General features: G+C 42.0%; 1 protein-coding gene across 4 annotated transcripts; it reads right to left on the reverse strand.

The window, feature by feature from the left end:
- Positions 1 to 623: 623 nt before the first annotated feature.
- anxa6 (annexin A6) lies at positions 624 to 14,842 on the reverse strand. Of its 4 annotated transcripts, none has more exons than XM_086105644.1 (24): positions 14,225 to 14,842; positions 13,343 to 13,427; positions 13,165 to 13,259; positions 11,725 to 11,838; positions 11,552 to 11,642; positions 11,388 to 11,467; positions 11,207 to 11,263; positions 10,866 to 10,959; positions 9,150 to 9,245; positions 8,514 to 8,572; positions 8,313 to 8,435; positions 8,187 to 8,245; positions 7,941 to 8,019; positions 7,378 to 7,459; positions 7,195 to 7,289; positions 6,998 to 7,111; positions 6,105 to 6,195; positions 5,933 to 6,012; positions 5,102 to 5,155; positions 4,917 to 5,010; positions 4,732 to 4,827; positions 4,571 to 4,629; positions 2,326 to 2,448; positions 624 to 990 (listed from the first exon to the last, which is right to left on the reverse strand). In XM_086105644.1, the coding sequence occupies exons 1-24, from the start codon at positions 14,240 to 14,242 to the stop codon at positions 931 to 933; spliced, it is 1,998 nt and encodes a 665-aa protein (XP_085961770.1). In that variant the 5' UTR covers positions 14,243 to 14,842; the 3' UTR covers positions 624 to 930. The 4 variants fall into 4 exon arrangements, with proteins under 4 accessions (XP_085961770.1, XP_085961768.1, XP_085961772.1 ...); XM_086105642.1 differs by having other exon boundaries at positions 2,311 to 2,448; XM_086105646.1 differs by having other exon boundaries at positions 2,311 to 2,448; positions 14,072 to 14,842.
- Positions 14,843 to 19,162: the final 4,320 nt, after the last annotated feature.

Below are 19,162 nucleotides of genomic sequence, written 5' to 3' on the forward strand. Positions count from 1 at the left end.
GTCCTAATGCAGCAGTAAAAAAAATCTTGTCAGATCACCGAATGTCGTGAACAGGCTGGGACGTGCAACTTGTTGCAGCACTTTTTTTTGCCTTGGATTTTGGCTTTCTGCAGGGGATTTCCTCGCTACACCTTTTTTGTTTTCTTCTTTTTAACGCAAAGAAAGGCTGTGGCAGCTTCACTCCCACATGCTGTGTAGTGTATGTAGTGAACTACAAGGTAGAATGTGTTGCTCTCACATCAGGCTTGTTTTGGCCTTCAAGAGAGTCAGTCATACGTAATAACGATGTACTTACCTACTAACAAGCTTCCTTTTAATTATCTGTTCTTTTCTTTTAACCTACTCGAAGTACTGCATAACCATAATCATACTTTCACAAACATTTGCCTGCACATAGCAAAAGTGAAGAGGTATTGACTTAGAGGGAGTTTCCTCACGGTGAAGTAGTTCCCGTTCTGCTTATTACATTGACATTGTGCCAGTATCAGCACAATAAATTAATGAACTGTCCGCCAATATGCAAATTTGAGCACTTTGCTTTTGTTCACACAGGATGTGGTGAAAATGGAATACACGTACAGGGAGATTTTAAAACTACATTTGCGTATGAATAATGAAAGACACCAGATACGAATGACTTTATTTAGTTCTGTATAATTCAGTGATGCTTTCAATGGCGTTTTAATGTGTCGTGGGAAAAAATGTTTTTCCTTCAAATGGCTTGGCTCTGTGTTTAAAAAAACAACAACAAAACAAACAAACAAACAAAAAAAAACAAACAATGTCCTGATAGAGGATTTTCATGTGACCAGAAAACATCTTGAAAGATGTGGACATACAGTTAGTTTTGGCAGACAAGCAGCAACAGTTTCGTGTGCTGACAACAGATATTGTCCACCACATTTTCACTGTGATGGGATGTGGAGATCTTCAATCCTCCCCTCCACAAAGCACCAGCAGGGTTTTGCGGTAATCTCCTGAAGTGTCACCCTGAGTACACAGTATACATACAGTACATATACTTATTTTTAATTATAAAACTGCATTCCTGTTGTGTATTTTAAAAATCATCTTTGTCATGGTGAAAGCATCTGAAACACCATGCAAAAAAAAACCAAACCATTTTTTAAAAAACATTTCAGAACTGTTACAAAAAGCGCAAAAAACTATAAAGCCATAAATGGTCACAACAAATACTCAACATTTCTTTGATAGCATTTTGTATGGATCTCGGCAGACTTGAAAATGTTCGCCATCCCTGGTGAATAATATTTTTACTGTTTTTTGTTTTTTTTTAATTAACACTTAAAAACAAATAGCTACACTAAGTCATTACGGTGTACACCGTGGATAGAAAAAGTCTCGAGAGCACTGCTCAAATGGCAAGTTTTTCATCCATCCATCCATTCATTTCGTGATCCGCTTATCCTCACAAGGGTCGCGGGGTGTGCTGGAGCCTATCCCACCCTCAACTGGTTGCTAACCAATCGCAGGGCACACATAGATGAACAATCATTCACGCGTACAATCAAATCTAGGGACAATTTAGAGTGTTACATTGACCTGCCACACATGTTTTTGGAATGTGGGAGGAAACCGGAGTACTCGGAGAAAACCCATGCAAACACAAGAAGAACATGCAAACTCCACACAGGAAGGCCGGAGCAGGAGTCGAACTCTGAACCTCTGCACTGTGAAGCAGACGTGCTGACCACTTGCCATTTACCATTAATCATAACACATTGAAGGTCATGCTATTTTGGCAGAATAGACAGACTGACAGGAGTCTTGTTTTATACTTGCTGAACAGTCAGCCGTCAAAATCTAACCAAGTACCCGTCTATTAAGTCAAACCACTCATTTTAATAGGCATATGTTTGCAAGATGTCAGTGTGGCCAACATTATTGTGACATTTGGAGTGTGTACGTAGCGGAATCTGGAAGTGGTTTCATAATTGGAAAATATTTTTGCAATGCCAATATGAAGCAATGTGCTTATTAATATGGATTAATGTCACAGCCATTTCATGTGGAAGCTATAATAGATAAGTTACTGGGTACTTCCTGTCTGTAGAGCCGTCAGCCAATCATGCAACAGATACAGAAAGGAAGTTGAGCATACAAGGGAAATTCCTGAACAGTTGTGCAGAAGCCACAGACCCACAGTCCACCGCAAGGAACCTATAGGTTACCGCGGCTTCATCGCCTTGGCAGAAGACAACATAACAGCACAATGCGACAGAACAAATGGAAGAGAAAACAACAAAAAAAAGCAGGCAGGCGTGTTAGTGGACATCGATGCAGACTTACGATCATTGTCTCTACCTTGATGAATTCATGCAGGGAGGTGTCTTGCGTTTCTTTGAGCTCTTTACGAATGTTGAAAAGGTCGATCTCGCTACGGGACACCATGATGCGGATCAACGCTCTGTCGTCTGTGCCGAGACCCTGCAGAAAAAGTTAGAACAGAACAGACATCAACTTTGATGATCATCACTTATGTACATACCCCGATTCCAATGAAGTTGGGATGTTGTGTATAACGTAAATAAAAACAGAAACCAAGAATTTACAAACCGCTTTCAAACCATTTTTAAATCAACACACGACAAAGACGTATGTAAAATAACCACGGGAAAAAAAAAAGCTTTTTTTAAATTGTTTTTTTTGGGGGGGTGGGGGGGGGGGATATTCAGTCATTTTGAATTCGTCTGTAACGCGTTCCAAAAAACCTGGGACAGGGGCATATTTACTATTGCGTTACATCACCACACTCATGAAGCATTTGGGAAGTGAGGACACTCAGTGCTGAATCTTTGCAGGTGAATTCTTTCCCATTCTTGCTTGACAACAACTTCAATTGCTCGACAGTCCGAGCTCGGTTTTTGTTGTTGCATTTTGTGCTTCATAATGCACCACACATTTTCAGCAAGAGACATGTCTGGACTGCTGGCAGGCCAGTCTCGTACTTGCACTCTTTTATGCTGAAGCCACTCTGATGGCATTGTCTTGCTAAAATAAGCAGGGCTGTCCATGAAAAAGACAATGTTTGGGTGGCAGTGTACTGTTCAGCATTAATGGTGCCGTCACAGATGTGCAAGTATACCCATGCCATGGGCACTAACACATCCCCATACAATCACAGACGCTGGGTTTTGAACTTTGTGCTGATAATAATCCAGATGATCATTTTCCTGGACACGATGGCCATGACTTTCCAAAATAATTTGAAATGTGGACCTGTCAGACCACAGCCCACTTTTGCCCATTGCATCAGTCTATCTCAGATGGGCTCGGTCCAGCGAAGCCGGTGGTGTTTCTGCGTGGTGTCGATATATGGTTTTCACTTTGCGCAGTCGAGTTTTAACTTGCATTTGGACACATAGCCACGAATTGCGTTAACTATGGTTTTCTGAAGTGTTCGTGAGGCCAAGAGGCAAAATCCTTTACGCAATTTTGGAGATTTTCAATGCAGGGTTGCCTGAGGGATCGAAGGTCACGGGCATTTTCGGCCATGCCACTTTTTGATGATATTATGGACCCTGTTATTCTGCCCGGTGCAAGTTTAACGCAATTTTTTTTAGTTAAATTGTGCGCATGGGTGATATTTACAAAAGGTTTTGATGTTTTTATAGACTTTGCACTGACAGAATTTGACGTAAGGGGCGTTTAAAGCCATTGTGTGATGGAAGCAGCTAACTCTTGGCGAACTGAAGTGCCTCTCCTCACTCCCATTAAACTCAGGGTGATGGAAGTGCATGATGCAGATTCTCTGGGGTCCACGTACAAAGTGTGTTTATACCAGTAAACTGTAAGGTCTCCCTTATGGATGTTGTAGTTGGCCGTGCATATGACTATTGTGCATCCGGCAATTGAGACCAAAATACAATCCCGATCGATTAATGAAATACAACATCCACCACGCGTGAATGTGTCTGCATGCGCCTCGAACAAATGAGCAATATTTTTTCAAGTGTTCCCCAACTTTGCCTGCCTTTTTTTGACTTTCCCTGCATTTTGGGAATGTGTTACAGGCATTACATTCAAAATGAGAACATATTTGAATAAATAGCAACAAGAAATTCAATGTTCAGCTCCGTATAGTAGTAATGTTAAACATAATGTTACACATTCAATATCTTATATTTTACATTATACACAGTGCCCGGACATCATAAGAATTACACTGAAGTAAGTTTGGGTGAGACCTCTTATTGCACTCCCTCAGTGAACACTATTTCCATTTTTGGGAGTCTTTTTCCTGCACAATGAAAGGCCCCATAAAGTCATGCTTTGATTGTAGTGCAAAGGAATTTGGAGTCCTGACCCTTAACCAAATGGGATGGACAGGAACACTGAATCTTCCTGGTAGGGGAAAATCTGAACCTGGGATAGTGACCCCAAACTGTATATTGTCCCATTTCACTTTCTATAGTGACAATGGTCCGGTGCCCTAATATTTTTGTCCATCAAGTATAACTCAAACATTGTCCACCACACATATTTTCGCATCTTCTTTTGCTTTCAAGGGCATGCAGATGTGTTGTCATAGTCAATGCACTCTGCATACCTTCATGGCTTTGTACAAGCGGTCTGCAAAATAAGAAGGCTGGTTTTTTATACTGCGGACTGCAACGAAAAGAGAGCAAGTTGAGGTGAAATTCCAAATCGGGGGTGTCGCTGTAAAGTATTGAACGATTTGTTGCGATCCATTTCAATGTCTGATATTACCGATGGCATAAAAGGCATTTTTCACATCTCCTGACATTTCCTTCTTGATGATCTGTTCGATGTCCTTATTGGAGAAGCGGACAAACTCCTGGAAAACTGAAAAGAGTAGAAAAGGTAATGATCACCTTTTGGCTAATTTGAACTTGTAGAGCACTGACTACATAAACATGGCAGTGGCAGTTTACCTTTCCTCAGATGAGCAAAGCTCCTGTTGCACAAAATACTCATGAACTTCATTACCCTGTCATCAGAATCAGCATTACACGCATCAGCAAGTTCCTGTTGATGAGAAGCAGAGCAACAGGTAGAAATCACAGACGTCACAGTTTTTTACCTTCCGAGATCCGTTTCATATGAAACGTTTACCCACCTGAGCATCTGTATTCGCTCTTTCAGAATCCGCAGGGCCGTCTTCTCTCGCACCCTGAGCAAGGTGAAAAGGAATGAATTGTTTTGCAATATTGTTTTGACAGACAAAAGATATTTGCCATGTCACCATTTCACCAGAATGTTCCTGTCATTCAAGATGGGTGACCTATTATTCCCATTGGATGTCTTCACATTTGAAGTTTAAGTTTAAAAAAATATATATAGAATTTGAGATAAGACATTGTCTTAACATCGTGGAATAGATGTCATAGTGCTTGAAGATCGTACCATAAACTAAACTGGATTGTGCTTCCGTTCCAAATTCTCATGGCCCTAATTTGCATATTTCCGAGTTTGCGACAGTGGTTTCCTTGGGCTTTTTGACATTGTGAAATATTTTCTCAGTTTTTAAAAGGGAATAACCATTACCAGCATGGTGGGGTAGCGATAAGCATCTATCCGTTGATCTCGGTTCTGGCCTTCCTGTGCGAAGTTTGCATGGCTTCCTCTCACATTCGAAAAACATGCATTTTAGGTTGCTTCACGTCTCTAAATTGTCCATAGGTTGTTTAAATGTGTCATCTGACCATTCCAGGTTGTACCCTACCTCTCGGACAAAATTCAACTGAGACAGGGTCCAGCGCACACACGACCCAAAATGAGGACGAGTGCTATCGAAAATAGATGGCCGGAATAACCATGACCAGTTAATGAGTCTCAGTTTTCCTGCAAATTGAAATATCGTTTCCTTCACATTCTGTTGTTTCCATACACATGTAATGCAAAGCATAACCACGAATAATAAGACAAGAGGATATGAACTCGACATTACCTGCACAAGAGAAACCAGGATATGGCAGAAGTGACCTGATGTGTCAGATTGAATTGCTGCCTCCAAAGATTGCTTGTAGGCTGTTGAAGTTCACGTGAGAATTTAGTGTATATGACATATGAAATGATCCTAAAACAAAGACATATGACACCATATCTGTCACCAAGCTCACCTTCCTGATAGGCAGCATTCATGGCTTGTATTTCCTCATTGCGCCTGGTGACCAGGATCTCAATCAGCGCGTGTTCATCTGTTCCAGCGCCCTGTGGAAAAACACCGAAACACTCACAATGGACGTGTCTTGTCAGGTAGGACAGCGTTAAGGCAGACTGAGTTTTATGTCAACACTCGGCCATAACGCAGGAGTGGCGTTACGTCACTAGGTCTTGCTTTGACAGGTAACTCCATGCACTCTAGCAATGTGGTACTATTTCCTCAATAATGGCAAATTTGGGCAGAACTGAGAAGAAGCAGAAATCAAACCAGAGTTTTGGAGTTATGCCGCCCCCTAGTGTCTGCTCATGGTACTCTCCGTGGCCTGATAGAGTCACGTCTGCAGTTTTCTCCACAGCTTCTCGGATGTTCTAAACTCACTCAGTACAACTTGAATTATAATATTTGTTTCATGAAGTTCGAACAATGCATCCAATCACCTATATTTATCTTGGCTGCATTGCTTCCAGCACTTGTGGATGTTGATTTTTGAATCAGAAATGCTGGCCGGTGTAACTGAAACTGTATTAGCAATGGGACTATTTAACTCATCACACGTCAAATTTGTCATCCCAGAGCCAGAGCAAGGCCCCTGATCATGATGATGCAGCATTTTAAAACGGTACACGTGAGTTACGATAGTGATGTTTCTGCACTTGGCACGCTACAAAAGTGATTTCCTCTTTACAAACTCAGTCCTGTCTCATATCCAGTTTTTTTCTGTTTCGTTCATGTTGGGGGTCCATTGTTCATCAAACAACTTTCAGTATGTTCTTGCATATGTTACAATGATAATTAATAGAGCAGAATTTGTCCAGGATTTAAGCAAAAACATATCAATGTAGACATTACCTCTATGGCTTTCCTCATCATTTTGGCATCAAACTCAGCTGGGGTCAACATGAGACCAATGATCAGTCTTTCCAAGTTCTTTGACAGTTCAGATTTCAGATCCTTCATCAGATCCTGCAACCAAGCAGTTCACGCATTTTTTTTAAGTTTATATGATGAAACAGAAAAACATCCAATGTCAAACAATCATCTCTTACCCTCCCCAGTAGTGATTTGAAAGTCTGTCTGATCTCTTGTCTCTGTGCATTGCTTCTGCGCGCCACAATGTCAATAATTGCATCTTCATCTGTTCCTATAGTACACGACAACTTTACAGTCATGTTAGTGATTCTATTTCAATATTTTATAAACGCTTCAACAGTAAAAACAAGGTTACAAACCAAATCCCTTCATGGCTTTTCTTAAAGCCTGCGCATCAGCAGAAGGGTCAAAGTTGGTTGAGGGGACAACTGTTGGCCTCAGCTGGTAGGGGAATTGTAAAAATGCACAAATAAGATTCTGGTTTACATCATGAGGTTGCGGGAGAAGCGTTCATTCTTTATCTGGCCAAACAAGTGTTACAAAGGCAAACAAACCACACATACACATCTCACATCAAAGAGCATATTGGTCGCATGCTATTTGGTGAGTAGATTTAACATTCTGCAACAGCTCTGGAACTTTTTTTTGGAAAACGGGACCTCTTGGTTCGAGGTTGGATACCATGACACAGCCAACAATGAAATAGGGGGCCTGAAAAGCCCTTTTGTTTGTGTCAAACCAAATGTGGAATCTTTTTGACATTTGACTTTGAAGGTACAGTAGAGCAAAGCAAGAGCGCATAATTGCAATTAGCTGACTCCCAAGGCATGCAAGATCACTGGAAGACTTGCGTATTACAGCCAAGGCAAACCATGCAATGACAACTGTAGTTTTCTCTCAAAGGGGTGGGGGGGGGGCAAACCTTGACTTTGGTCATGGAACTTATTTCCCACATCTTGTAGGCTATTTGAGCTGCTTCGGGGAAGAATTCTCCAGCTAGACTGCAATGATGAGTTTGACACAACACAGCATGCTGAGCACAGCTGGAACCTCACTTGAGACTCTGATTCAAAGAAATAGAGCTCATTTATGTTGCCATGGCCCTCCTCTGAGATTGGGCTTTACCACCCTCATCAGGTTGCGACTGTAATTCAAAATGAGAACTTACTCATCATCACCTCCACATAGATTCAACAGAGTCCTCTTGTAGTCGCCTGATGTGTCGTCCTGTTTATAGCAAGCGCATATCAATGACGTACTCATTCGGAGACGGGCTCGTCTACTTTTCCAGTACCTTGATCATGTTGTAAAGTGACTTTTCATATCCGAGCCTGAAACACTCGCGAATATCCAACATGTCGATTTCAGCGCGACAAATCATGATCCTGATCAACGTGTTGTCATCTGTACCGAGACCCTGGGAATAAAGCACAGGTTTATTGTCAGGTGACAACATCCTGGGTTTTAATTGGAATGATCAGACATTTAGACTTACTTTCATTGACTTGTAAAGGTGTTTGGCAAAGAACATGGGAACACTGCGGATGCACTGGACTGGAAGACAGAGAGACAGTTGTTTACTTTCTGAATGCAATACTGTATGTGACATACAGTAGTTATAATCGAAAGTAATTACTCAGAAATGTATGATATGTAAGGTGTATTATGCCGCTCTACTTGTGCACGACCTTTGAGTTACTTTCACCGAAACAGTCACAGAATTCTTGAAAAGAACATTTCTAAAAAATATATATAAATGCCTTGTCACAAGACGATGCCAAAACAACAGATACAAAGAAAATAAAACAGGCCTACGTTTCTTTAACATTTGATACCTTCTTCACAAACTCAAACAATAGTTTGGGCTGTCACAGATCACAATAAATAAAAAAAAAAACAGCTCATTACATTATCAACCCTCCTCACTTGCTGACAGTGCCTTTTCGTGAAAGGGGCTATTTTTACTTAAAATTTTTTGGGGGGACCTTAAAACAATTTTCAACACAAGGGGGAAAAAAACAGCAATATTTACCGGTAATTTACAGCTAACGTCATACCTACAGTAAATAGATTTTATTGCATTACTTTTGTTGCTTCTTTCTTTTACAACAGAAGTCAGATGGCACCTTACCAACAGCAAGCATCAGTCTCTCAAAGTCGCCAGACAGCTCGCTCTTGATGCTTTGCTCGATGGATTTCTCTGCAATCTTCTCGTATGCATCGAAAACTACAAAGATAAAAACGTACAAGATGGTACATAGGTGAGGTTTGGACAAAGGCAACAAAATTGACACGGGTGTTTTTCTTCGTTGATTTGCCACTCTTCAAGTTAGCATTTCACTATCAATGAGGTATACTGTATATTCTAACAAAATTCCATAAATACATGGATACTTTATTCATCCCATGGGGGAAAAGTCACAGCAGTGATCTGGAAATATATACATTAGTGTGTCCAATTTTGAAACAACCAAATGAATGAGATTGTTGCATGATGGTATGCGGTAAATTATAATTATGCGACAGGAATATTTACAAGAGTATTATTTACAGTGTTGTACTGAATAATGAGATCATAACAAATTACCATATACCCAAATTATACAGTGTATGAAACTGTTGCTATGGTGAATAAGCATGAATTTCGATTGAGTGTTGAATTTAGGGCTGAACAATAATGAACAGGGCAGTAAGCGGATCCATTAAGGTGGCATATCAAAACACCTTGTAAGATAACTGGTTTTATGTGCAATTGTACAATAAGAATATAAATAAATGGAGAATAATGTATTATTCAGCACATCAGTAGAGTTTGTATAATTAGACTTTATGTCTTTGTTTTTCAAGCAGGTGGTCCAGTGGTTAGTGCATCAACCTCACAGTGCAGATGTACCAGTTCAATTCCTGCTCCGGCCTTACTTTGTGGAGTTTGCATGTTCTCCCCGTGCCTGCGTGGGTTTTCTCCGGGTACTCCGGTTTCCTCCCACATTCCCAAAAACATTCATGGCATGCTGATTGAACATTCTCGATTGCCCCTAGGTGTGAGTATGAGCGTGGATGGTTGTTCGTCTCTGTGTGCCCTGCGATTGTCTGGCAACCGGTTCAGAGCGTCCCTCAAACCGCCTAATGCTGAAGACAGCACCCCCCCCCCCCCCCCCCCCGCGACCCTTGTGAGGATAAGCGGATCGGAAAATGGATGGATGGACAATAATGAATAATAATCTCACTGCATTTTTTCCCTCAATATTGTGCTGACAACGCACATGCAATCATATTTTCAAGGTCTACCTCCCATATATTATTATTATTTTTTAACAATGACTAGCAATAAAAAAAATCTGAATGACAACAAACAATATCAGATATAGTATTCATGTATGTTTTGGTCATATAGGCTAGTCTTTTTAGTCTTGTGCTAAAATAAAGGCAAATCCACTATGAATGATCATGAAAGACCGTGTATGTATCTACTTCAATTCGAGTTCTTAACCTGTTCCACACTTTGACTTCTTTTGAGCGTTCTCGATGACAACTTCGCAAAATCCTACCAAACGAATGTGGCGTGAACGTCAGTGAATAGGTAAAAAAATCTGATTACAATAAAAACAACAACAAATCTGTGGTTGTATTACTTTATTTTCTCATGTTGTTTGATGAAATTGTTTCATGAAACAATGTTGTGTAAACACCACTTATATTGACACTATATAAATAAATGTATTAATGAAATATCCATTCATCTATTCTCTGTTCCACTTATTTTCAATTTTGTCACACCCTAAGGGGGTCACACGAGAAATGTGGAAATGCCACACGTGCATGTTAATTCTCCTTGGCGTGCACTCACCCATGCGGAGGTGGGTCACACTGCGGTTTCCCAGGATCATGATGAATTTGGCCTCGTCTGTCCCCCACTGCTGTTCGCCAGCAGCGTAAAGGTCCTTTGGTTGAGACAAGTGGGACAACCGCAAGCGGGATTACAATGACACTTCATTAAGTGTAAGTGTAAGTACACTACAGTACAGTCATAAATAGATGTACATGTTTGCAAGCTGTAAAGGTCAAGTGTAAAAGAATTTCCCTTGTCAACAGGATTGAAAGCACATGATTTTTCTTGCATTATGAATACTTTTCCACTGTCGGGGCAGTTGATTCAAATAGTAGAATAGAAGTAGTTCAGATTCTCACTTGTGCATCTTGCTCCACCAGATCTGCATTCACAACCCCCGATTCATCTCTGCTCCCCTGAAACCAGGACAACAAGGTGATCAGGAAGCCACAAAGTCACGCTCCTGATCATCAGGTGGTTTATATGATAGAGTTAAACAGCTCGCTGCTGTTGACCACCGCAAGCTCTCAAATAACCCACCTGAAGTAAAACAACCAGCATCTTCTTAAAGTGACCTGAAGTGTCGCCAATCACATCTTCCTCCATGTTCCTACCATAAGCTAAAAAAGCAGGCAGACATCAGGTTAAAGATTAAAAAAGAAAAAAGACACATATTTCTTCATAATGGACAAAAAAGGTCTCACCATCCTTGTATGCTTCTACCATGTCATGTATTTGTTTGTTGTTCCTTGATGCCAGAATTTCAATCAAGCTCCGCTCGTTTGTTCCAGCTCCCTAATGACGGGGTCAATAAATTGAAAAGATACGGCAAATAAAACTCACCTTCCCTGACATAAGAGTTGGCTCAGTGTCTTACTTTGAGTGCATCTTTTATTTCTTTGGCATCATGGTAGGGTGGTGTTCTCATCAGACTCACAATGAGACGCTCAAATTTACCCGTCAGCTCATATTTCAGATTCTCAATAAGATCCTGCAAAATAACTCTTCTCACTTAAAGACGTGATATTCGGAAAAAACACAAGCAGTACTCACAACAAGTTTGGGAGATGATATCCATCTTAAAATGAAAATTCAAGATGAATCTTTACAGGTAAATTGACCTGTGAACTTCCGAATGCACCCAACTGTTCAGTGTTTTTGGACTTTTCGTACAACATGCTGTTCTTTAACAAGGACCTGAATGGCAACATTCATAACAAGTGTCTGTTTTGGCCTACAAAAACAAAGATAAAATGATTTTCTTAATGCTTCTAATTTTAATGATGATAACATGATGTTGACAAGCACTTTTATGTCGCGAGGTGTGGAAGTTTTTATTTAGACAAGACCGGATGAAAATGCACACTGACAATCATTCAACGGTAAACTATAACAAGCGTAACTTATACTGTTTCTATGATGTTGTTTGCAATCGACTTGTAATTTCAAAGTAAGCTTCACATAACTCCTGGCACAAATGGGTTGCCAGCTAGCATCAGGCTAAAGTGAGTTTTGTTGCGCGAACATCTATTTATTAACTTATGTGTGAACTGTTAGGATTTTTGGATGGGCCGCAAGTGTAATACTGACAAATGTTTGAGTGACTCTCTGAAACATGGAGGGAAATATGTCATTTTAGACCAGTTGCTGTTCTCTGAAAAGAAAAAAAATACAGATATACGGTATTATAACATTGCTCAGAAAGAAAGATCAGAAAGTACTGGACGGTAGCATGTCACGTGGTTATGTTTGAACATGGTAGTGTTTAAACAAAGTCGCGTGTTGAACTTTAAAAAACACGACGATATTCATTTGTTAAAAGACGAACACTTTTTTTTTTAAATTAAAAAGTATTGAAAATAGACTAAAAACTGTGTACCTTGCCTCTCGCCCAATGACAGCTGGAATATTGAGAATGAGCGGTGTGGAGAATGAATGGATGAATAGACTAAAACCCTTTTTGGGTTTTCGCCGACTAAAGATGGACTTTTCGTCCAAAGGCCTAAAAAGACTAAAACAAAAAATGACTGTCAAGGACAACACTGTGTGTTACCGTAAGTGCCGTCCGTCTTAGGCTCATCATGTTGAAATAAATGTGAGCATCATTATGAAAAAAACCAAAACATTTTTTTGTTGGAGAACAACAAGTTGTGGAAAAAAGTAGTGAAACACGGATCGGTTGGAATTTCTTTTTTTTTTAATCGGAAGTTCAATTTAAGTTCACCTGTAAAGGTGTATTTTAAATTCATCTGGGAATTTAACACTAAGCACGGAATGTATCATGTTTTGTGAGTTGAGTATAGATGATGTGATGTACCTTTCCAAAGTTACATTTGTACGCTGCAATGATTTCCTGTCTCTGAGCGTTGCTGCGGGAGGTGATCAGATCCAAGATGGCTTCTTTGTCACTGCCTGGGAAGCACATCATGCACATGGGAATCAGAGACTGTGAAGAGTGCTGAATAATATCATGCATGCACTTTTCAAACACTCACCCATGCCTTTCATTGCATTGTAGAGCGCCTCGGCATCGGCGCCGGGATTACAATTGGAAGCATCTGTTATCGTGCCTCTGAACACCTGAAAACAAATAGGCACTTCATTTCAAGCACAACACAGAACTGTTCTCATTACATTACACGATCATGTTGCCCATTTAATAATTTATCTGTCGATACTGGAATAAAAAGACAGGTACATGATTCATAAATTTTGACGTAGACTTCCGGGGTGAGAGGACGCTGGCGTGTACGTCGCCGCTTCTCACTCCAAACTTTTCCAAAACTTTTCAAAAGCTCAGATATTTCTTCAGATTTTTCTTTTGCCCTTCTGTTTTTGGACTGTTTGGACTGTGATTGATGTAACAAATCATAGCTTCACCCGATCAATCAAACCCCAAATCGTAACTTAGTCCACGGGCTAACGCCGGTAGCTTAAATTTACCGGCTGTCACCGCACCGGCCTTTTTCCCTCGTCATGGGGCGGCACAACTTCGCCGCCTTTGGGTTATTTCTGATACTTCTGACGTTCTGCCATCATCCAGTGACAGGACTACTCCACTTTTCTGTCGCGGATCTTCTCCGGATCCGGAGGATTGCACCGGAGCCTCCACCGCCGGAACTGCACCATCATCCTGACATCGCTCGCCTGCCTCGACGTCGCTACATTCACCGCGGGTCGCGTAGACATGTTGACTACAAAAATCCTGGCTCAATCAACTCGACCTGGTCCACTTCTCGACGTCCTCCCAGAAACCGCGGCCGCAACACCAAGTACTATGCAGTAGCCCGCCTGGCTAGGTCGGCTAACAGCACTGCCGCCGTCAAACATGACACCTCCGCTGTCAACTTTGGACTGCTGAACATCCGCTCACTTACGAACAAGGGACACCTCATTCAAGACGTCCTCGCCGAACGCAAACTTGACTTCCTCGTTTTAACAGAAACCTGGCAACAAACAAACGACTTCGCTGCTCTGAATGACTCCACTCCTCCCGGCTTTGTTTACATCTGCCGTCCCCGTGGCAACGGCCGTGGAGGAGGCCTCGCGGTAATCCACCGCGAGAAGTGGAAAGTCTTACCAGTCTCCGTTCCTGCATCAAGCTCTTTTGAATGCATGGTGTTTAAACTCCCTGGACCCACGCCAACCATCATTGCCACAGTTTATCGCCCCCCGAAGCCACATAGCGATTTCATCAATGAATTTTCCAGTTTAATCACACACTTATCCACTCTCTCGCCAAATTTAATTTTGCTGGGAGATTTTAATATTCACATGGACAACCCCGACCTGCCACTCACAAGAGACTTCACATCCTACCTGGAGAGCCTCGCGATACACTGTCTTACTGACTTCCCCACCCACATCAAAGGCCACACATTGGACTTGGTTTGCTGCTCTGGCCTCTCCCCCTCCAAGCCCACTGCTGATGTTTTTCCTGAAACCGATCATTTCCTCCTCACTTTTAACATCGTACTCAGTCTCTCTACAATCAAAACCTCCCGCCTCATTTCTTTTAGTAATACCAAAAATATCAACATTGACACCTTCTGCTCCATTATCGACCGTTCCCCGCCCCCAGACGCCCTTTCAAACCCGGATGACCTCACCGCTCACTACAATGCCTGCCTCACAAATATTCTAAATTCTCTCGCCCCCCTGAAGACCAGGACTGCTTCATTCTCTACATCTGCCCCCTGGTTTACACCCGCTCTTAGATCATTGAAATCAAAAAACTGCCAACTTGAGCGACTCTATAAGAAAACCGGTCTCACCATCCATAAGGACATGTACACTACCCATATCACTAAATACAAGGACCAAATTGCACAAACCAAATCCAGCTACTACTCCGGCCTCATCCTCTCCAACGAAGGAAATTCAAGAACTCTCTTCTCCGTCATGAACAAAATCCTCCGGCCACCAAACTCTCTCCCCCTCCACCTGTACTCCACAGCAACCTGCAACTCCATAATGGAACACTTCAATCACAAAATCCTTAAGATCCATCACCAACTCCATCAAAACCTGCCTGCCCCCCCCCCCCCCCCATCTGAACCTTCTTCTCCTTGTCATTTCTTCTCCAGTTTTGTTCCACCAATGACTGCTGAATTATCCAACCTCATACTCAAATCCAAGCCCACCACTTGCCAGCTTGATCCCCTCCCTTCATCCCTTGTTAAATCCTGCCTTCCTTCTGTGCTTCCTCTCATATCTGCTATTATCCACTCCTCACTCTCTTCTGGTATTGTCCCATCACTCCTCAAAACCGCTGCTATCACCCCCACACTGAAAAAACATGGCTCTGACCCCAACAACTTCGATAACCTCCGCCCCATCTCCAACCTTCCATTTATCTCGAAAATCCTTGAAAAAAACTGTTGCTGCTCAACTCCACTCCCACCTGTCCCTTCACTCTCTCTATGAACCCTTTCAGTCCGGTTTCCGCCCCCGCCACAGCACAGAGACTGCCCTAATCCGTATTGTAAATGATCTCCTCATAGCATCTGATTCCGGTTTAGTCTCCATCCTCATCCTCTTAGACTTGAGCGCTGCCTTTGACACAATCTCTCACCCTATCCTCCTCAATAGACTCTCCTCCATTGGTCTCTCCCACACTCCCCTCAGTTGGTTCCACTCCTACCTCACTGGCCGCACTCAGTTTGTCCAGCTCAAATCCTTCACCTCAAAGCCCTCCCCAGTCACCACAGGTGTACCACAGGGATCTGTCCTAGGTCCCCTTCTCTTCATCATCTACCTCCTGCCTCTTGGCCATATCCTCCGCAAATTTAATATCCACTTTCACTGCTTTGCTGATGACACCCAGCTCTACCTCTCCTGCAAGCCAAACTCCATACTCCCACCCCCCTCCCTCACCTCTTGCCTCTCCGAACTCAAAACATGGTTCACAACAAACTTTCTTAAATTAAATACTAATAAAACTGAAGTCCTCCTTCTTGGCACCAAATCCACTTTATCCAAAGTAAACAGTTTTTCCTTCAACATTGACAGCTCCCTAGTGTCCCCCTGCCCCCAGGTTAAGAGTCTGGGTGTCATCCTGGATAGCATGCTCACCTTCCACTCACATATCAACACCATCACCCGCACTGCTTATTTCCACCTCCGCAATATTACCAGACTTCGCCCTTCCCTCACCCCCCGCACCACTGCTATTCTTGTCCACAGTCTTGTCACATCCCGCCTTGATTACTGCAACGCTCTCCTCTTCGGCCTACCTCAAAACTCCCTTCATAAAATCCAGCTGGTTCAAAACGCCTCTGCTCGCATCATCACAAAAACATCTTCCCAGCAGCACATCACCCCCGTTCTCCAACAGCTCCACTGGCTCCCTGTTCAACATCGCATCAATTACAAACTGCTTCTATATACATATATGGCCATCCACAACCTGGCCCCTCCTTACCTATCCGACCTTCTCCAGGTGCATATCCCCTCTCGCTCCCTCAGATCCTCGTCCTCCCTCCGCCTGTCAGTGCCCCCTGCCCGACTGAGCACCATGGGAGCCAGAGCCTTCAGTCACGCTGCTCCAAAGCTCTGGAACAACCTACCTCCGGACCTCCAAAACTGCACACCTCTTTCCACTTTCAAGTCCCGTCTAAAAACACACCTGTTCAGGATTGCCTACAACACATAGCTCTCCCATTTCCTATGTTTTTATGATTTTATGTCCTGTTTTTATATATCTCGTTTACTAATTTTTACATTGTATTTTCTTATTGTCTGTACAGTGTCCTTGGGTGGCATGAAAGGCGCTTTTAAATAAAATGCATTATTATTATTATTATTATAAATATTTAAAGGCAATCGGTTAAAAAAATTCTAAAGCTAGTTGAAAAAACATTTAAATAACATGAAAAATGCTGTACTATTATGCTTAATGTAATGCAACCTAATGATGATTCATTAACTTGCATGTTTTCTATGCGCACTGAGTGTTTTACTGACAAAATGCTAAACACCTACTCTATGCGAGTACTAACAATTACACTCATTCATACTTTGGGAAGTCTGACAATGAAATGCCAAATGAATTGCAGTCAGCTGTTTTTCACCAGATTCAAATTGATTTACTCGCAACATACGCAATCTTTCTGGAATTTGGAGCCAGAAGCAGATATGACACAGAAGTAGAGGTCTTTATCTATGAAAATACAAAAGTAACTGCAGAAAGTGGGGTTGGATGCTGTAGACAGCTGACACTGACTGGTAGAAATCCCGACGTACGTGTCAGTGAGTAATCCGAGTTTATATACTGTGAGACATCAAACCTATATGACAGATAAAGCACCAAAGCATACTGTGTGTTTGCAATCTTCAGGAATAATATGTTACTGTACATGATCTGAAGCATTTTGCTATGAAAGCAGGTGACCACTTGCAGCTGTTTTAACGCCCGCCCGTTCACAGAAAGAATTTGAATGTGTGTGTGTGTGTGTTCATGTGTGCGCGCGGGCACGTGTATGTGTGGGTCTATGTGTGTGGCTGGTGCAAGGACGAAGGGGTGGGACAGTGGGTGTCAGCAAGGAATCAGATTACACACAAAGCAGCCTTCTCTGTGTGGGTCTTTTTTAAATGTAGTGAATAAAGTTCAGCGTTCATCAACAAGTCCACATTTAGAACAATGAAAGTTGTCCCTCATATCTATGATTTTGACCCACTGAAATTGTGAAGACACATTCAAAGTCATTGTGGGCTGCAGGAAAACAGAGTGTTCAATGCAGCAGCTGCTCCACAGATCAATGCTGTTTTAGGGCAGTCAGCCAAAAGGCGCTTTCCACTGCACATTAACAACCAACCACAATCCCACCCCTCCTCCCACAGCTGGAAAGCTTCACTATCATAGCAACGGAGCCACCAAACAGGCCCCCAGAGCAGCAAACTTTTAACAAAATCCTCACAGTGGACCTTACATGAAAGAAGGTGGATAAGAATTTTTGTTGAATGCACACTCACTTTATTCATGTACTCTCTGATGAGCTATATGTAAATGCTCCATTGTGATTGCCTCAGATACAGTGGGTATTTGTTAATGTTCAACCATCCTCCTCCAGAGAGCTGTTTCTAATGAGATGGTTATATACATGAGAGGAACTACACACTTGATATTGGTTAGAATAAGTACATTTGATCATAATGTTTTGTTAAAATTCTGCAAACAAACTACATCATGAAAGGGGCTCTCGGGTGTGAAGGCTGCTGCCTTAATGGTGGCATGAGGTAGGAAAAACAAATCCCACCTTCATTCATATGACACAATTAGCCAGCTCTGTGATCTAGTCCACAATGCAATGACTCAATGTGAGACAAAGGTCCACTTACCATCTCTGAATTTGGTCGTCTGTGTCTGCACGGTGCAGGGGTCAATAGTTTGGAGCCTTCAAAGAAAACGAGATGACAGCAATGCAGTTAAAATGTGTCATTCCCTATCACTTTACTGCTCCTGCAACATGTAAAGAAAGTCATCATGTGCACTGGGACAACCCCTCCCCTTTTGGCCCAAATCTAATGCAGCACATAAAACTAAGTATTTTTAATTCAATAATAATCTCTCTTACAATACACACTTGAAGACAAGAAGATCATTCAACACGTAAAAATGAATGTGTCATTTTCATCTCTAAATACTGGTGGATTGTAATCAATAAGTACGGATAAAATCAACTGTGGGTGAGGCCGAATGGACAGAGATCCTATTAGTTTTCATTGCAGGGCTGTTTGTATAAGACATGAGAGTATCTTTCCAAAAATAGCGACAGAATGCAGTCTAAGGGTCTGGGCCTCTGCTGTACATACAG

The sequence above is a fragment of the Hippocampus guttulatus genome, chromosome 2 (assembly GCF_054856545.1).
Source record: "Hippocampus guttulatus isolate MCC_2025c chromosome 2, RoL_Hgut_1.0, whole genome shotgun sequence".
In the NCBI taxonomy this organism is placed as follows: Eukaryota; Metazoa; Chordata; class Actinopteri; order Syngnathiformes; family Syngnathidae; genus Hippocampus; species Hippocampus guttulatus.

Excerpts from the sequence above, each read along its gene's own strand:
- anxa6 (XM_086105642.1), bottom strand. Across the intron at positions 11,468-11,551 it reads GGTAGAAGCATACAAGGATG|CTTATGGTAGGAACATGGAG; the intron begins GTGAGACCTTTT and ends CTGCTTTTTTAG. Across the intron at positions 2,449-4,570 it reads GCTTGTACAAAGCCATGAAG|GGTCTCGGCACAGACGACAG; the intron begins GTATGCAGAGTG and ends CTTTTTCTGCAG.